The following is an 18,588-nucleotide window of genomic DNA, read 5'->3' on the forward strand; positions in this document are numbered from 1 at the left end:
TGTTTCATAGTGCACACTATATTTATTTTACGACGTTACATATCGAAAAAACGTTTGGTGTTTATTTGGAAACAAGCTTTTAAAATAAAAAACCGATTTGATTGAAACAAAATTGAGAAACTTTTCAAATTTGCAATGTTTTATTACAATTTTTATAGAGGGAGGTAAAATTGGCGCAGTCGATGGGATAATAAAATTCATAGAAACAACAAAATGCATTTTATTTAATATTCGTGATATTAAACGAAATTGACAGTCAATATAGTCGTAAACGAATCAGAAAACGCTGAAATCTGAAAAATTTAACCTTTATAAAGGACAAGATCAAACTTTTGGTTTTCGAAAATACATTTCAACAATTTCAATGAGAAATTTATCATGGAAAATGGCAAAATCTAGATTTCCAACTTTCCCAATTGAAATTATAAGTAATCAGATGTTTCATAGTGCACACTATATTTATTTTACGACGTTACATATCGAAAAAACGTTTGGTGTTTATTTGGAAACAAGCTTTTAAAATAAAAAAACCGATTTGATTGAAACAAAATTGAGAAACTTTTCAAATTTGCAATGTTTTATTACAATTTTTATAGAGGGAGGTAAAATTGGCGCAGTCGATGGGATAATAAAATTCATAGAAACAACAAAATGCATTTTATTTAATATTCGTGATATTAAACGAAATTGACAGTCAATATAGTCGTAAACGAATCAGAAAACGCTGAAATCTGAAAAATTTAACCTTTATAAAGGACAAGATCAAACTTTTGGTTTTCGAAAATACATTTCAACAATTTCAATGAGAAATTTATCATGGAAAATGGCAAAATCTAGATTTCCAACTTTCCCAATTGAAATTATAAGTAATCAGATGTTTCATAGTGCACACTATATTTATTTTACGACGTTACATATCGAAAAAACGTTTGGTGTTTATTTGGAAACAAGCTTTTAAAATAAAAAAACCGATTTGATTGAAACAAAATTGAGAAACTTTTCAAATTTGCAATGTTTTATTACAATTTTTATAGAGGGAGGTAAAATTGGCGCAGTCGATGGGATAATAAAATTCATAGAAACAACAAAATGCATTTTATTTAATATTCGTGATATTAAACGAAATTGACAGTCAATATAGTCGTAAACGAATCAGAAAACGCTGAAATCAGAAAAATTTAACCTTTTTAAAGGTCAAAATCAAACTTTTGGTTTTCGAAAATACATTTCAACAATTTCAATGAGAAATTTATCATGGAAAATGGCAAAATCTAGATTTCCAACTTTCCCAATTGAAATTATAAGTAATCAGATGTTTCATAGTGCACACTATATTTATTTTACGACGTTACATATTGAAAAAATGCTTTATGTTTATTTGGAAACAAGTTTCTAAAATAAAAAACCGATTTGATTGAAACAAAATTGAGAAACTTTTCAAATTTGCAATGTTTTATTACAATTTTTATAGAGGGAGGTAAAATTGGCGCAGTCGATGGGATAATAAAATTCATAGAAACAACAAAATGCATTTTATTTAATATTCGTGATATTAAACGAAATTGACAGTCAATATAGTCGTAAACGAATCAGAAAACGCTGAAATCAGAAAAATTTAACCTTTATAAAGGACAAAATCAAACTTTTGGTTTTCGAAAATACATTTCAACAATTTCAATGAGAAATTTATCATGGAAAATGGCAAAATCTAGATTTCCAACTTTTATAATTGAGATTATAAGTAATCAGATGTTTCATAGTGCACACTATATTTATTCTACGACCTCAAATGTTGAAAAAAATGTTTCCTATTCACCGATTTAATTCAAACAAATGAATAATTGTATCGAAACTCACCTAATGACAGACAATCTTCCAAATGCGTTCTAAAATACTTGTGATTCAACGACGTTATCTGTAAATTATTATTGGCTTCCTTATTTTTGATCCAAATCTTCCCCTGTATCTGCGGATCGATCAATAAAGGATACGATCTCGATTTGGTCACTATTAAAGCGTTTTGTACGGACAATTCGTCGTTGGGTAAACCTTGAAGGGTCCATTCGGATATAACCGCGTTTTCCACCAACATATTCGTAATATTGAGATTGTTAGTGAAAGGTATTAGACGCTGCCGTAGAATCCCCATCCAAGTTTTAACTAAATTCGCTCGAAATTCCTGATTGTAAGGACCGCAATAGGATAAGAATCCCGTAGCGAGTAAAACGTCGCCGACTAATCGTCCCAATTGTTCTTTGAATTGTTTACTCTGTTGCGTCCATCTGACTTTCTCGCCACCTAAACCGTTTATTAGAGCGGTGGCGGTATTCATTTTTCTCAAACACGAATTCGCCGCCTCCGTCAGTCTTTGTTTTTCCGTTACGGCGGCGTCGTATTGCTCTTTAACCTCTTTCAAAGATTGTTCCCGTTCTTCCAATTGTCGTTCAGCAGCAGCTAGATCTTCCATTGCGACCTAAAAAACCTCTAAATTATCTAAGGTAATTCCGGGGAAAATTGGTCCGCCAGAATGCGGCTGCTAGTCCAGGTCCTAAACCTCCCAAGAAAAATCTAAAACCATCACGGTAATTGGTTGGTAAAAGACGAAGGAAAAACCCTGAATTCGAAGATGAACCGCCTCCAGATTTATAACCAAGCCTGGAAAGTCTATATCAAAACAGCTGGAGTTCGACCGCTAAATCCAAAAGCCATTCCGGAGTCGCTTTTAGTGAAGACATTGAGGAATCAACTGAAAGAAACATAGAATATGAATCGCAGACCCAATTAGCTTCAGATCCAGGTCCGAGTAGATCAAGTCGGACTGCGGATCAACCAACACCTCCAAGAGTATCTCCACTGCCTGTAAAATTAAATCAAGTCGGCGAACAAGCCCAACAACTAAGCCTTCTTTTGACAGTTGAAAGATCTCAAAGGGCAAAATAAGTACTGGCCATGTCTTCCTCTTTTCCCAGACCATTATGGTCTTTATTCCCGGATATCCTTGGAGAGATGGCCGGTTGTAATTCCTGCCATCTCCCCAGGAATTACCCCGTATATTTTTAAGTTGTTGTGATACGTACTTTCAATCTTGCTTCTTGTAATGTTAAATTCGCTTTTAGGGGTAATACTTCCCTATTTACACCGTGGAAAAACGCCATGGCTTTCGTCCACGATAGTAACCCGGCCACGTCTCCGCACACTCTTTTAGCCGTGTCCATATTATAATCATCCAGTTCGAAATAAGGTTGTAGTAGATCTACCATTTCGTTATTGATAATATCTTTGGGATAATTTTGTAATTGTAATAAGAATGTCGTGGAAGCCATCATCTGAAAAGTAAAACAATAAAAAAAAAACGAGTTGAAAATATCTCATCGGACTTTCGTTGAAATTACCTTTAAAGATTCCGCCCAAGAAGGTTTCGGACATGGCGTGGCGGTATCGGCGACGGTCGGTTGTAGTTTTCTTTGGAATAAAATCAAAACGCAATCCATTATCCTCATGATTAAATGCGGCGGACGTCCTAATTTTCTCACTGTCGCTGAAAGTTGGAAAAAAATGTAATGTCGCAGTCTAAATTTGGAAAAATGTAGAAACAGAAATCGAAAAGGTTCAAAACTCGAACCTTGATGATCTTTACGTGTCAGAAGTGTCCAAAACTTTGCTCTAGGCATTCATATCTTTCCAATGATATCCATAGCACAAATCCATCCATTATTTTCAATCCAAATGGTTCAAAACATGAACCTCGATGATCTTGAGATGTCAGAAATGTCCAAAACAAGTTTTAACATTCATTTCAAGCTAAAAGTGTCTAAAGTACAAATTTCGATGTTCTTATCGATGCAAAAAGGTTCAAAACACGAACCTTGATGATCTTTACGTGTCAGAAGTGTCCAAAACTTTGATCTAAGCATTCATATCTTGCTAATGATATCCATAGTACAAGCCTCTGCATTATTTTCAAGCCAAAACGTTCAAAACATGAACCTCGATGATCTTGAGATGTCAGAAGTATCCAAAACAAGTTTTAAAAGGTTCAAAACATGAACCTCGATGATCTTGAGATGCCAGAAGTGTCCTAAACAAGTTTTAAAAGGTTCAAAATACGAACCTTGATGATCTTGAGATGTCAGAAGTGTCCAAGTGTCCAAAACTTTGCTCTGGGCATTCATATCTTGCTAATGATATCCATAGTACAAGCCTCTGCATTATTTTCAAGCCAAAACGTTCAAAACATGAACCTCGATGATCTTGAGATGTCAGAAGTATCCAAAACAAGTTTTAAAAGGTTCAAAACATGAACCTTGATGATCTTGAGATGCCAGAAGTGTCCAAAACAAGTTTTAAAAGGTTCAAAATACGAACCTTGATGATCTTGAGATGCCAGAAGTGTCCAAAACAAGTTTTAAAAGGTTCAAAATACGAACCTTGATGATCTTGAGATGTCAGAAGTGTCCAAGTGTCCAAAACTTTGCTCTGGGCATTCATATCTTGCTAATGATATCCATAGTACAAGCCTCTGCATTATTTTCAAGCCAAAACGTTCAAAACATGAACCTCGATGATCTTGAGATGTCAGAAGTATCCAAAACAAGTTTTAAAAGGTTCAAAACATGAACCTTGATGATCTTGAGATGCCAGAAGTGTCCAAAACAAGTTTTAAAAGGTTCAAAATACGAACCTTGATGATCTTGAGATGCCAGAAGTGTCCAAAACAAGTTTTAAAAGGTTCAAAATACGAACCTTGATGATCTTGAGATGTCAGAAGTGTCCAAGTGTCCAAAACTTTGCTCTGGGCATTCATATCTTGCTAATGATATCCATAGTACAAGCCTCTGCATTATTTTCAAGCCAAAACGTTCAAAACATGAACCTCGATGATCTTGAGATGTCAGAAGTATCCAAAACAAGTTTTAAAAGGTTCAAAACATGAACCTTGATGATCTTGAGATGCCAGAAGTGTCCAAAACAAGTTTTAAAAGGTTCAAAATACGAACCTTGATGATCTTGAGATGCCAGAAGTGTCCAAAACAAGTTTTAAAAGGTTCAAAATACGAACCTTGATGATCTTGAGATGTCAGAAGTGTCCAAGTGTCCAAAACTTTGCTCTGGGCATTCATATCTTGCTAATGATATCCATAGTACAAGCCTCTGCATTATTTTCAAGCCAAAACGTTCAAAACATGAACCTCGATGATCTTGAGATGTCAGAAGTATCCAAAACAAGTTTTAAAAGGTTCAAAACATGAACCTTGATGATCTTGAGATGCCAGAAGTGTCCAAAACAAGTTTTAAAAGGTTCAAAATACGAACCTTGATGATCTTGAGATGCCAGAAGTGTCCAAAACAAGTTTTAAAAGGTTCAAAATACGAACCTTGATGATCTTGAGATGTCAGAAGTGTCCAAGTGTCCAAAACTTTGCTCTGGGCATTCATATCTTGCTAATGATATCCATAGTACAAGCCTCTGCATTATTTTCAAGCCAAAACGTTCAAAACATGAACCTCGATGATCTTGAGATGTCAGAAGTGTCCAAAACAAGTTTTAAAAGGTTCAAAACATGAGCCTTGATGATCTTGAGATGTCAGAAGTGTCCAAAACAAGTTTTAAAAGGTTCAAAACATGAACCTTGATGATCTTGAGATGCCAGAAGTGTCTAAAACAAGTTTTAAAAGGTTCAAAATACGAACCTTGATGATCTTGAGATGTCAGAAGTGTCCAAGTGTCCAAAACTTTGCTCTAGGCATTCAAATCTTGCTAATGATATCCATAGTACAAGCCTCTGCATTATTTTCAAGCCAAAACGTTCAAAACATGAACCTCGATGATCTTGAGATGTCAGAAGTGTCCAAAACAAGTTTTAAAAGGTTCTAAACATGAACCTTGACGATCTTGAGATGCCAGAAGTGTCCAAAACAAGTTTTAAAAGGTTCAAAATACGAACCTTGATGATCTTGAGATGTCAGAAGTGTCCAAGTGTCCAAAACTTTGCTCTAGGCATTCAAATCTTGCTAATGATATCCATAGTACAAGCCTCTGCATTATTTTCAAGCCAAAACGTTCAAAACATGAACCTCGATGATCTTGAGATGTCAGAAGTGTCCAAAACAAGTTTTAAAAGGTTCTAAACATGAACCTTGACGATCTTGAGATGCCAGAAGTGTCCAAAACAAGTTTTAAAAGGTTCAAAATACGAACCTTGATGATCTTGAGATGTCAGAAGTGTCCAAGTGTCCAAAACTTTGCTCTAGGCATTCATATCTTGCTAATGATATCCATAGTACAAGCCTCTGCATTATTTTCAAGCCAAAACGTTCAAAACATGAACCTCGATGATCTTGAGATGTCAGAAGTGTCCAAAACAAGTTTTAAAAGGTTCAAAACATGAACCTCGATGATCTTGAGATGTCAGAAGTGTCCAAAACAAGTTTTAAAAGGTTCAAAACATGAACCTTTATGATTTGTTCAACCCAGGGATATCCCATGCACGAACATTGACGTTTTTTTTTTTCAAAAACAAGTACGTCCAAAGTGCAAACCTTCGATTTTTCATGAACTAGTAGACGCCAAAATGTTATTGAGTACATCGTGAACGTTAGTCCTTCAATTTTTGAACTGAATAGTGAATTTGAATCATTATTTAATTGTAAGGCACATTTCAAATTAAAAAATTGAAGAAACGGGCGCCGATCCTTTCTCTGAGGACTTTTCTCAAGCGAAGCAAACTAGAAGCGGTCAAACAGCGATTCTTGGTCTCCATTTTCAGTATTTCCAAATCGGGTGCGTCCAAAGTACTAGACTTGGATTCCTTACGAACCAGGAGGGTTCGAACAGCGATTCATTCTTTCTGGTACCGATATACAATTGTTACAAATCCTCTATATTGGGATATACTTACCAATATGCGCTGGTTTTATGGTATTCAAAGCCGCCTCGGCTTCTTCAAGCGCCGGTTTGGCGGCTTCTAGTTTTTCTTCGGCCAACGCCTTTTCGACCGCTATCGATTGTACGAGAACCTCGGCTTTCTCTTTAACTTTTTGAACTTGATTTTTCACGATTTCGGCCTGCATCGCCCTCTCGGTTACCTGAAATTAAATTTTAAGTCTTAATTTCAATATTTTGAGCCGAAAAAAAAAAAATTTACCTCGGTAAGTACTCGTTCCGCTCTTTGGGAAGCTTCGACAAGCTCTTTTTCCATAACGGCAAGTTCTTTCTTCAGTACTAATACCGATGAAGAAGCCTCCGCCAGTTTCTCTAATCCTGTATCCATCCTCAGCGCACCGTTACTCAATTCTACCTGTTTATTATTATAAATGCTTTTATAACCGGCTATGAAGTTCAAGTACGACTTGGGCGTTACGTGAGTCGCCCTTCTGAACCTGAAACAACCCGATTCGATATCTAGTACTGATCACAGATCTTCCAAATTGATAAATTATGATAGGGAAGGGACGGAGCAACTTTGCTCTATGTAGAAGTGTTAATTTCGAGTCGAGAGTGCCTGAAATATCGACTAGGATTTAGCTCCAAGTCAGAAGGAAAATCCTAGTCGCTCTACTCAATACAGGAACGTCTAAAATTCTGATCTTGTTATTTTTTCCAAACCAGGTGCATCTAAACTGTGAATCAAGGATGATTTTCCATCTGGAAGTGTTCAAATAGAAGGTTTAGCGTTTGGCGCTCTATTTAAATCAAACTTTATCCAAACCTGAAGGGTTAAGTACCATTGAAGACGATAGGAACGTTACCTTTGAAAATATTCGACGGAAGTTTGAGCCACAACGTCTTGTATGGATCCTAGTGCCACGACCAATTCCTGTTTCACTTCTTTAGTGCAAGCGATTTCGAATTCGTCGAGAAAATGTTGAGCTACTAGTACCAGAGCGTCTTTCGGCCAAGGCTGGAACCAATCGATTGTACAACCGGATATTAGAGCCGGAAAACGTAAAGCGCGGTTCCTAAATTTCTCCCCGACCTACAAAATATCACATTAAAAGGAAATAGAGTAATTCCAAGGATTATTCTCACAGGCGAAAAGCAGAAAACGACGTGTAGATTTTGACAAGTCCTATTCATGAAATACTCCATTACGATCTCGTTGTTTAGTGTCCGTTTCGGATTTTCCCTCTTCATAATAGGCGTTAATTCTTGTATGATTTCGGCTTGGTCGTCTTTGGTGAAAAGATTGGAAATAACACCGGAGGAAAGTATATTATTTAAATATTCCAGGAATCCTTCTTCTTTTATATCGAGATCGGTGAATATGAAAGTAGTACCTTTGCCTTGACAACCGCAGGAACGGTACAAAGCTTTGAGGTCTTCCAAAAAGTTACCAATATTGTAAGATCTGGTTAGAGCTATCTGAAACGTTTTATATCCGGCAATGAAAGACGATAATTTTGTTAATGATTGCTTTCCACTACCGCCGACACCTAAAAGTTACAAATCTAGTTAATTCGGAAAACAAAAATATCGAATTATTTAAAAATATGAATCAATAGTGTTGAGTCAAATATTTTGAAGGTATTTTTTCCCATCCAGGTCAAAATACAAGTCTTGGTACACTCTTTCCAAACCAATAGAGTCTAAAATAAACCCTATGGTATTTGTTTCAAGTTGGTAAGGTCTAAAACACAAACCTTCATGATTTTTTGTAACTTGTAATCTACAAATTAGAAGTCCTAACATTATTGGATTCTTTAGAAGCTCGAAGTGTTCAAATACCGAATCTTGGTATTAATTTTTAGTCAAGAATATCCAAAATACAAATTTTTCTTTGTTTTTTCAAGCTGGAATAATCAAAATTGGGAAGCTTCGAGTGTCTTTTCATTTACAGGCCAGATATGTCTGTCCAAATTGTATATTTCGCTTTTTCAATAGCTAAGAATGTCCAAAGATCAAAATTTGACCTTCCCAAACAGACCAGGAATGTTCGAAATGCAATTATTGGCATTCTTCACCACCTAATGGTGTCAACAGAAAAAGCTTTGGTGTTATTGAGCTTTGGCTCTATTTCTTGGCTAAATGTGCCCAAAATGTCAAATTGCCTTCTCCGTAGGAATGTCCAAACCAAGTTGAACTCACTATCCAAACCAAAAAAGTTCGATAGACATCTTTTCATGCCAGGATCTTTCAAAGTACGAGCCTTGACGTTTTTTGCAAACCGGAAACGAAAATTGGATTCTTTAGAAGCTTAAAGTGTTCAAATGCCAAATCTTGGTATTAATTTTTAGTCAAGAATATCCAAAATGCAAATTTTGTTTGTTATTTCAAGCTAGAATTATCAAAAGTGGAAGTTTTGAGGATCTTTTCATTCACTGGCCAGATATGTCTGTCCAAATTGTATATTTCGCTTTTTCAATAGCTAAGAATGTCCAAAGATCAAAATTTGACCTTCCCAAACAGACCAGGAATGTTCGAAATGCAATTATTGGCATTCTTCACCATCTAATGGTGTCAACAGAAAAAGCTTTGGTGTTATTGAGCTTTGGCTCTATTTCTTGGCCAAATTTGCCCAAAATGTCAAATTGCCTTCTCCGTAGGAATGTCCAAACCAAGTTGGACTCACTATCCAAACCAGAAACGTTCCATAGACATCTTTTGATGCCGGAATCTTCCAAAGTACGAGCCTTCACGTTCTTTCCAATCTAGATGTAGCTAAAGTATTTTCCTATCTCTTTTTGTCTAGATTAGGTATGTCCAAGTTGCAAATTGTGACTTTTTCATAAACCGGTAATGCCCAAACTGGCAAATCCACATGTTTTTTTCAAATTAATATGAACTTTGATTTCTTACCGACGAGCATCACGTTACCCCTCGGATGTCTAATAACCCTAGATATTTTCACAAGATGTAGCATAGCGTCCGGAAAAAATACCAAATCCATTCCGGAGCCTCTGATCATTTCGTTAAATTGCGCCAAAAACATGTCCAATCTCTCTCTCAATTCGTTAGAATTGATAACGGGTTCGTAAACTTTCGGTAATTCCATATCGGCGTCTTCTCCTTCTTCTCCCGTAGGTTCGGGAGCGTCTCTGGAAAATAACAAAAATATTTCACATCTCCCAACAATCTATTATATCGAAATCACCTCATGAAATCGACGAAAACCGGACTTGGTTCCGTCTTAATTTTAAATTCATCACCTAAATGATCTCGAACTAAATTTAATAGTTCCTTGTCGAACCAATTTTTGTCTTCCTGTATGGTGAATCGATCTGAGAAGACTCTGGTACATTCGTGCTTCCATAAAACCATCATACAACCTTCTGATTCTATTACAGATGATAAGGTACCAATCTAGAGAAGATAATAGCTGGAATATGCAACTACAACAATTTGGAATCGAATCAATCAAAGTTTTGGTTAGTAAAAATAAACTCTACTGAAACAAAAAGATTTTCCTCTTAATGTACTATGGAACCATTGGACAGCGTTCTTGTCCTCATTGTCTTCTTCATCAATGACGAGCTTACAAAGAAAATGAATCTGATGGTCACACAAATAGTCAAGCCTGAAGAACCAAACCAATAATTGCTGGAAAGCTAGTGGACGAAAAGGTCTTGGATAGCGTTCTTATAGATACGAGACGTCCTCATTGTCCGTTGGAACCTCGTGAAGATGTTCCATGGAGAAAATTTGAGCAACCACAACAATAATTGACGAGCTTTACCAAGAAAATGAAACTGATACACAAATGGTCAAGCCTGAAGAACCAAACCAATAATTGCTGGAAAGCTAGTGGACGAAAAGGTCTTGGATAGCGTTCTTATAGATACGAGACGTCCTCATTGTCCGTTGGAACCTCGTGAAGATGTTCCATGGAGAAAATTTGAGCAACCACAACAATAATTGACGAGCTTTACCAAGAAAATGAAACTGATACACAAATGGTCAAGCCTGAAGAACCAAACCAATAATTGCTGGAAAGCTAGTGGACGAAAAGGTCTTGGATAGCGTTCTTATAGATACGAGACGTCCTCATTGTCCGTTGGAACCTCGTGAAGATGTTCCATGGAGAAAATTTGAGCAACCACAACAATAATTGACGAGCTTTACCAAGAAAATGAAACTGATACACAAATGGTCAAGCCTGAAGAACCAAACCAATAATTGCTGGAAAGCTAGTGGACGAAAAGGTCTTGGATAGCGTTCTTATAGATACGAGACGTCCTCATTGTCCGTTGGAACCTCGTGAAGATGTTCCATGGAGAAAATTTGAGCAACCACAACAATAATTGACGAGCTTTACCAAGAAAATGAAACTGATACACAAATGGTCAAGCCTGAAGAACCAAACCAATAATTGCTGGAAAGCTAGTGGACGAAAAGGTCTTGGATAGCGTTCTTATAGATACGAGACGTCCTCATTGTCCGTTGGAACCTCGTGAAGATGTTCCATGGAGAAAATTTGAGCAACCACAACAATAATTGACGAGCTTTACCATTAAAATGAAACTGATACACAAATGGTCAAGCCTGAAGAACCAAACCAATAATTGCTGGAAAGCTAGTGGACGAAAAGGTCTTGGATAGCGTTCTTATAGATACGAGACGTCCTCATTGTCCGTTGGAACCTCGTGAAGATGTTCCATGGAGAAAATTTGAGCAACCACAACAATAATTGACGAGCTTTACCAAGAAAATGAAACTGTTACACAAATGGTCAAGCCTGAAGAACCAAACCAATAATTGCTGGAAAGCTAGTGGACGAAAAGGTCTTGGATAGCGTTCTTATAGATACGAGACGTCCTCATTGTCCGTTGGAACCTCGTGAAGATGTTCCATGGAGAAAATTTGAGCAACCACAACAATAATTGACGAGCTTTACCATTAAAATGAAACTGATACACAAATGGTCAAGCCTGAAGAACCAAACCAATAATTGCTGGAAAGCTAGTGGACGAAAAGGTCTTGGATAGCGTTCTTATAGATACGAGACGTCCTCATTGTCCGTTGGAACCTCGTGAAGATGTTCCATGGAGAAAATTTGAGCAACCACAACAATAATTGACGAGCTTTACCATTAAAATGAAACTGATACACAAATGGTCAAGCCTGAAGAACCAAACCAATAATTGCTGGAAAGCTAGTGGACGAAAAGGTCTTGGATAGCGTTCTTATAGATACGAGACGTCCTCATTGTCCGTTGGAACCTCGTGAAGATGTTCCATGGAGAAAATTTGAGCAACCACAACAATAATTGACGAGCTTTACCATTAAAATGAAACTGATACACAAATGGTCAAGCCTGAAGAACCAAACCAATAATTGCTGGAAAGCTAGTGGACGAAAAGGTCTTGGATAGCGTTCTTATAGATACGAGACGTCCTCATTGTCCGTTGGAACCTCGTGAAGATGTTCCATGGAGAAAATTTGAGCAACCACAACAATAATTGACGAGCTTTACCAAGAAAATGAAACTGTTACACAAATGGTCAAGCCTGAAGAACCAAACCAATAATTGCTGGAAAGCTAGTGGACGAAAAGGTCTTGGATAGCGTTCTTATAGATACGAGACGTCCTCATTGTCCGTTGGAACCTCGTGAAGATGTTCCATGGAGAAAATTTGAGCAACCACAACAATAATTGACGAGCTTTACCATTAAAATGAAACTGATACACAAATGGTCAAGCCTGAAGAACCAAACCAATAATTGCTGGAAAGCTAGTGGACGAAAAGGTCTTGGATAGCGTTCTTATAGATACGAGACGTCCTCATTGTCCGTTGGAACCTCGTGAAGATGTTCCATGGAGAAAATTTGAGCAACCACAACAATAATTGACGAGCTTTACCATTAAAATGAAACTGATACACAAATGGTCAAGCCTGAAGAACCAAACCAATAATTGCTGGAAAGCTAGTGGACGAAAAGGTCTTGGATAGCGTTCTTATAGATACGAGACGTCCTCATTGTCCGTTGGAACCTCGTGAAGATGTTCCATGGAGAAAATTTGAGCAACCACAACAATAATTGACGAGCTTTACCATTAAAATGAAACTGATACACAAATGGTCAAGCCTGAAGAACCAAACCAATAATTGCTGGAAAGCTGGTGGACGAAAAGGTCTTGGATAGCGTTCTTATAGATACGAGACGTCCTCATTGTCCGTTGGAACCTCGTGAAGATGTTCCATGGAGAAAATTTGAGCAACCACAACAATAATTGACGAGCTTTACCATTAAAATGAAACTGATACACAAATGGTCAAGCCTGAAGAACCAAACCAATAATTGCTGGAAAGCTAGTGGACGAAAAGGTCTTGGATAGCGTTCTTATAGATACGAGACGTCCTCATTGTCCGTTGGAACCTCGTGAAGATGTTCCATGGAGAAAATTTGAGCAACCACAACAATAATTGACGAGCTTTACCATTAAAATGAAACTGATACACAAATGGTCAAGCCTGAAGAACCAAACCAATAATTGCTGGAAAGCTAGTGGACGAAAAGGTCTTGGATAGCGTTCTTATAGATACGAGACGTCCTCATTGTCCGTTGGAACCTCGTGAAGATGTTCCATGGAGAAAATTTGAGCAACCACAACAATAATTGACGAGCTTTACCATTAAAATGAAACTGATACACAAATGGTCAAGCCTGAAGAACCAAACCAATAATTGCTGGAAAGCTAGTGGACGAAAAGGTCTTGGATAGCGTTCTTATAGATACGAGACGTCCTCATTGTCCGTTGGAACCTCGTGAAGATGTTCCATGGAGAAAATTTGAGCAACCACAACAATAATTGACGAGCTTTACCAAGAAAATGAAACTGATACACAAATGGTCAAGCCTGAAGAACCAAACCAATAATTGCTGGAAAGCTAGTGGACGAAAAGGTCTTGGATAGCGTTCTTATAGATACGAGACGTCCTCATTGTCCGTTGGAACCTCGTGAAGATGTTCCATGGAGAAAATTTGAGCAACCACAACAATAATTGACGAGCTTTACCATTAAAATGAAACTGATACACAAATGGTCAAGCCTGAAGAACCAAACCAATAATTGCTGGAAAGCTAGTGGACGAAAAGGTCTTGGATAGCGTTCTTATAGATACGAGACGTCCTCATTGTCCGTTGGAACCTCGTGAAGATGTTCCATGGAGAAAATTTGAGCAACCACAACAATAATTGACGAGCTTTACCAAGAAAATGAAACTGATACACAAATGGTCAAGCCTGAAGAACCAAACCAATAATTGCTGGAAAGCTAGTGGACGAAAAGGTCTTGGATAGCGTTCTTATAGATACGAGACGTCCTCATTGTCCGTTGGAACCTCGTGAAGATGTTCCATGGAGAAAATTTGAGCAACCACAACAATAATTGACGAGCTTTACCAAGAAAATGAAACTGTTACACAAATGGTCAAGCCTGAAGAACCAAACCAATAATTGCTGGAAAGCTAGTGGACGAAAAGGTCTTGGATAGCGTTCTTATAGATACGAGACGTCCTCATTGTCCGTTGGAACCTCGTGAAGATGTTCCATGGAGAAAATTTGAGCAACCACAACAATAATTGACGAGCTTTACCAAGAAAATGAAACTGATACACAAATGGTCAAGCCTGAAGAACCAAACCAATAATTGCTGGAAAGCTAGTGGACGAAAAGGTCTTGGATAGCGTTCTTATAGATACGAGACGTCCTCATTGTCCGTTGGAACCTCGTGAAGATGTTCCATGGAGAAAATTTGAGCAACCACAACAATAATTGACGAGCTTTACCATTAAAATGAAACTGATACACAAATGGTCAAGCCTGAAGAACCAAACCAATAATTGCTGGAAAGCTAGTGGACGAAAAGGTCTTGGATAGCGTTCTTATAGATACGAGACGTCCTCATTGTCCGTTGGAACCTCGTGAAGATGTTCCATGGAGAAAATTTGAGCAACCACAACAATAATTGACGAGCTTTACCATTAAAATGAAACTGATACACAAATGGTCAAGCCTGAACCTTGTGATTTTCCACTGGGATTACTAATAAGCGATAAGAGGGATGAAAAAACCAAATAGAAGCATACATACCATCCCTTGCCATATTCTAGATAGATCTCTTAAAGAAAATACGTAATGGAATTTGGCGGGAGTTGGTAGCAGTTTCGTCCTCGTGTTCTTCCACAATATTCTCGTTAGCGGTATCAATCTTTTTACCAAATTTCTAACCTCTAAAGTGAAACCTCTTTTCGCGTTGTAATGACCTTGAGCTATAACGCCGAATATTTTATCGATGGACGCTTCGTTAGGCAAAGGGCAGTTGAATATACAAAATTGACGTTTCAATCTCGATGGAATGTCGTTTCTACCGCCGCCCGGTTGACCCATGGCGCTCACGAATTGCACGTCATTTATTGTTGTAAATTCCCCGGGTTTTTCCAAACTGTAAAAACCTCCCATGTCCATTGTCTGTCTTACTATCTCATTCGTTACCTGTAAGGTAACATTATAGAGAATAGCAAAAGGAAAAAACGGAGTGGAGATAAAAAATAATCAATGGCAGGTAAAATAACTACGAATACGAAAATACGAATGACATAACAAGAAGAAACAGAAAGGATGATAAAAAATGGAATGGGATAAATAGAGATAAACGAAACAAAGAGGAAGAATCATTAGCAGTAACCAACCTGATCTCCCCAACAATTAATTTCCGGTAAATTGATATCGTCGATAAAAACTATCATCTTTTTACCGTTCGGCGGTCCGAAGGTATTACCCATCCTCTTTTCGACGTAACTTTCTATCGTCTTCTGAAATTGGTAGGGACTGGTGGCGCTCGAAAAATTGAAAGCCCTATTCAAATAAATTTCGCTGTTCGATTTCTTCATGAAGCTCTTCATCATCACCGTTTTAGCTGTTCCCTGTTCACCTATCAACAGAACGGCTTTTTCTTGTTTAGCTATCGTTTCGATCAAAAAATTCACGCGAACGTTATCCGGAATCGGTACGAGAATCGACGCGAATTCCGGAGTCGCCAATTCGGGATAAACGTAATTGGTTAACATGGTATTCCAGTGAACCCATTCACCATCTATGTTTACCACGTAATCGAACACAGTCGCCTGAAATACGAGTAAAATTCATCATCGAATAGCCCGAATCTCCTTGATCGTTGGACAAACAAATATATAATTCGAAAATAGAATCAATGAGCATAAATACCAAAAATTTCAAACTTGATGTAGAAACTTTATTTTTTTGGAGTTTCTTTTATGAAAAATCGATTACAATAACAAAATATTGATATAAATAAATGACAGGCGGTTGTAAAAATTACAAAAGAATATTTGTTTATTTATTGTAGTTCTAATAATGCAGAATTTATAAATCGATTTTAGGACAAACAAATATATAATTCGAAAATAGAATCAATGAGCATAAATATATAAAAATGTAAATAAAGATATTTATGTATATGAATACATACGTCTTGGTTCTTTCTATCGTTTATGGGTAAATCTAAAAATCCCAATTCTTCTTTAATGAAAACGTCATATTTAATTCTATCTTCAGTTTCCAGAAAAGCGCCCATACTCCACACCAAAGCGAAGACGTACAATTTAGACAAATGTTCCGAAGTGAATATTCTATTTTCTTCGATTTTTTCGTTATCTTCGATGATTTCGTCTTCCAAATCACCGGCGTCCGATTTAGCGGCGGAAATATCTTCTTCGACCGTTTGTTGTTTCGGTATCAAACCTTATAATAAATCGGTTATACAAGTTAAATATTCAGGTTATATAACGTACCTTCAAGTAAATTGATCATTTGTAAAGTGATATTGCACTGCAGTACATCGATAACCATCGATAAATTTTGTGCTCCCCAATTGAACATCTTCGAAAACGATTCGTCGAAAAGGTGCTGGAAGATGTCCATTTCTTTCGACGTTCTTCCTTTTAACCAAGCTTTAATCACGGGCTTCCAATTCAATCCCGAGGAACTCATGTACACCATACCGTTTCGGGAGACGGTCGCCGGTGAGGCGTTATCTATATTATGGGGTTCGAAGATAATTTTACATGTAGGCGACATTGCAAGTCTGTCTCCGTTGGCTAAAGTCAGTGTTTTATTGTCGTCGAGAACCGAATTTAAATTTTCTATCCAGATGCTATCTACGGGACCGTCCAATACCAACCAGACATGTTCGCCTATAATAATCGATGGTTTAAGGAGAAAACTCTATCAAAAATATCTGATTTAACACCAAGTGAATTTTGGTAAGAGAGTTATGGTTCATAGAACTCATTAAACTGATATGATTCAGCACTAAGTGAGCTTTGGAAAAAGAATGAAGGTTCTAATCCAAAGAAATGGATCCTTGTTTGGTTTTGGACAAGTTTATATGAGTAAAAACGATTTAGAATCCATTAGGGTCATTAAATTTCACACCAAGTGAGTTTTGGAAAAAGAATGAAGGTTCTAATCTAAATAAATGGATACTTGCTTGGTTTTGGACAAGTTTATATGAGAAAAAACCATTTAGAATCAATTAAGGTCATCAAATTTCACACCAAGTGACTTTTGGAAATAGAATGAAGGTTCTAATCCAAAGAAATGGATCCTTGTTTGGTTTTGGACAAGTTTATATGAGTAAAAACGATTTAGAATCCATTAGGGTCATTAAATTTCACACCAAGTGAGTTTTGGAAAAAGAATGAAGGTTCTAATCTAAATAAATGGATACTTGCTTGGTTTTGGACAAGTTTATATGAGAAAAAACCATTTAGAATCAATTAAGGTCATCAAATTTCACACCAAGTGACTTTTGGAAATAGAATGAAGGTTCTAATCCAAAGAAATGGATACTTGCTTGGTTTTGGACAAGTTTATATGAGTAAAAACGATTTAGAATCCATTAGGGTCATTAAATTTCACACCAAGTGAGTTTTGGAAATAGAATGAAGGTTCTAATCTAAATAAATGGATACTTGCTTGGTTTTGGACAAGTTTATATGAGTAAAAACGATTTAGAATCCATTAGGGTCATTAAATTTCACACCAAGTGAGTTTTGGAAAAAGAATGAAGGTTCTAATCTAAATAAATGGATACTTGCTTGGTTTTGGACAAGTTTATATGAGAAAAAACCATTTAGAATCAATTAAGGTCATCAAATTTCACACCAAATGACTTTTGGAAATAGAATGAAGGTTCTAATCCAAAGAAATGGATACTTGCTTGGTTTTGGACAAGTTTATATGAGTAAAAACGATTTAGAATCCATTAGGGTCATTAAATTTCACACCAAGTGAGTTTTGGAAATAGAATGAAGGTTCTAATCTAAATAAATGGATACTTGCTTGGTTTTGGACAAGTTTATATGAGTAAAAACGATTTAGAATCCATTAGGGTCATTAAATTTCACACCAAGTGAGTTTTGGAAAAAGAATGAAGGTTCTAATCTAAATAAATGGATACTTGCTTGGTTTTGGACAAGTTTATATGAGAAAAAACCATTTAGAATCAATTAAGGTCATCAAATTTCACACCAAGTGACTTTTGGAAATAGAATGAAGGTTCTAATCCAAAGAAATGGATCCTTGTTTGGTTTTGGACAAGTTTATATGAGTAAAAACGATTTAGAA

At 36.7% G+C, this 18,588-nt stretch overlaps 1 protein-coding gene across 1 annotated transcript in view; it reads right to left on the reverse strand.

The window, feature by feature from the left end:
* The window catches only part of LOC130895585 (dynein axonemal heavy chain 5), a 54,076-nt gene that overhangs the window by 10,316 nt on the left and 25,172 nt on the right, over positions 1–18,588 (reverse strand). The window contains exons 32-44 of the mRNA XM_057802960.1: positions 16,752–17,153; positions 16,430–16,701; positions 15,630–16,064; positions 15,031–15,432; positions 10,092–10,300; positions 9,797–10,035; positions 8,030–8,433; positions 7,750–7,976; positions 7,146–7,380; positions 6,900–7,086; positions 3,393–3,538; positions 3,078–3,326; positions 1,858–2,473 (exon numbers count right to left, since the gene is read on the reverse strand). Of these exons, the coding sequence (XP_057658943.1) occupies positions 1,858–2,473; positions 3,078–3,326; positions 3,393–3,538; positions 6,900–7,086; positions 7,146–7,380; positions 7,750–7,976; positions 8,030–8,433; positions 9,797–10,035; positions 10,092–10,300; positions 15,031–15,432; positions 15,630–16,064; positions 16,430–16,701; positions 16,752–17,153 (4,023 nt within the window). The remainder of the gene's footprint in view (positions 1–1,857; positions 2,474–3,077; positions 3,327–3,392; positions 3,539–6,899; positions 7,087–7,145; positions 7,381–7,749; positions 7,977–8,029; positions 8,434–9,796; positions 10,036–10,091; positions 10,301–15,030; positions 15,433–15,629; positions 16,065–16,429; positions 16,702–16,751; positions 17,154–18,588) is intronic.

This window comes from Diorhabda carinulata, chromosome 6 (genome assembly GCF_026250575.1).
Source record: "Diorhabda carinulata isolate Delta chromosome 6, icDioCari1.1, whole genome shotgun sequence".
NCBI lineage: Eukaryota > Metazoa > Arthropoda > Insecta > Coleoptera > Chrysomelidae > Diorhabda > Diorhabda carinulata.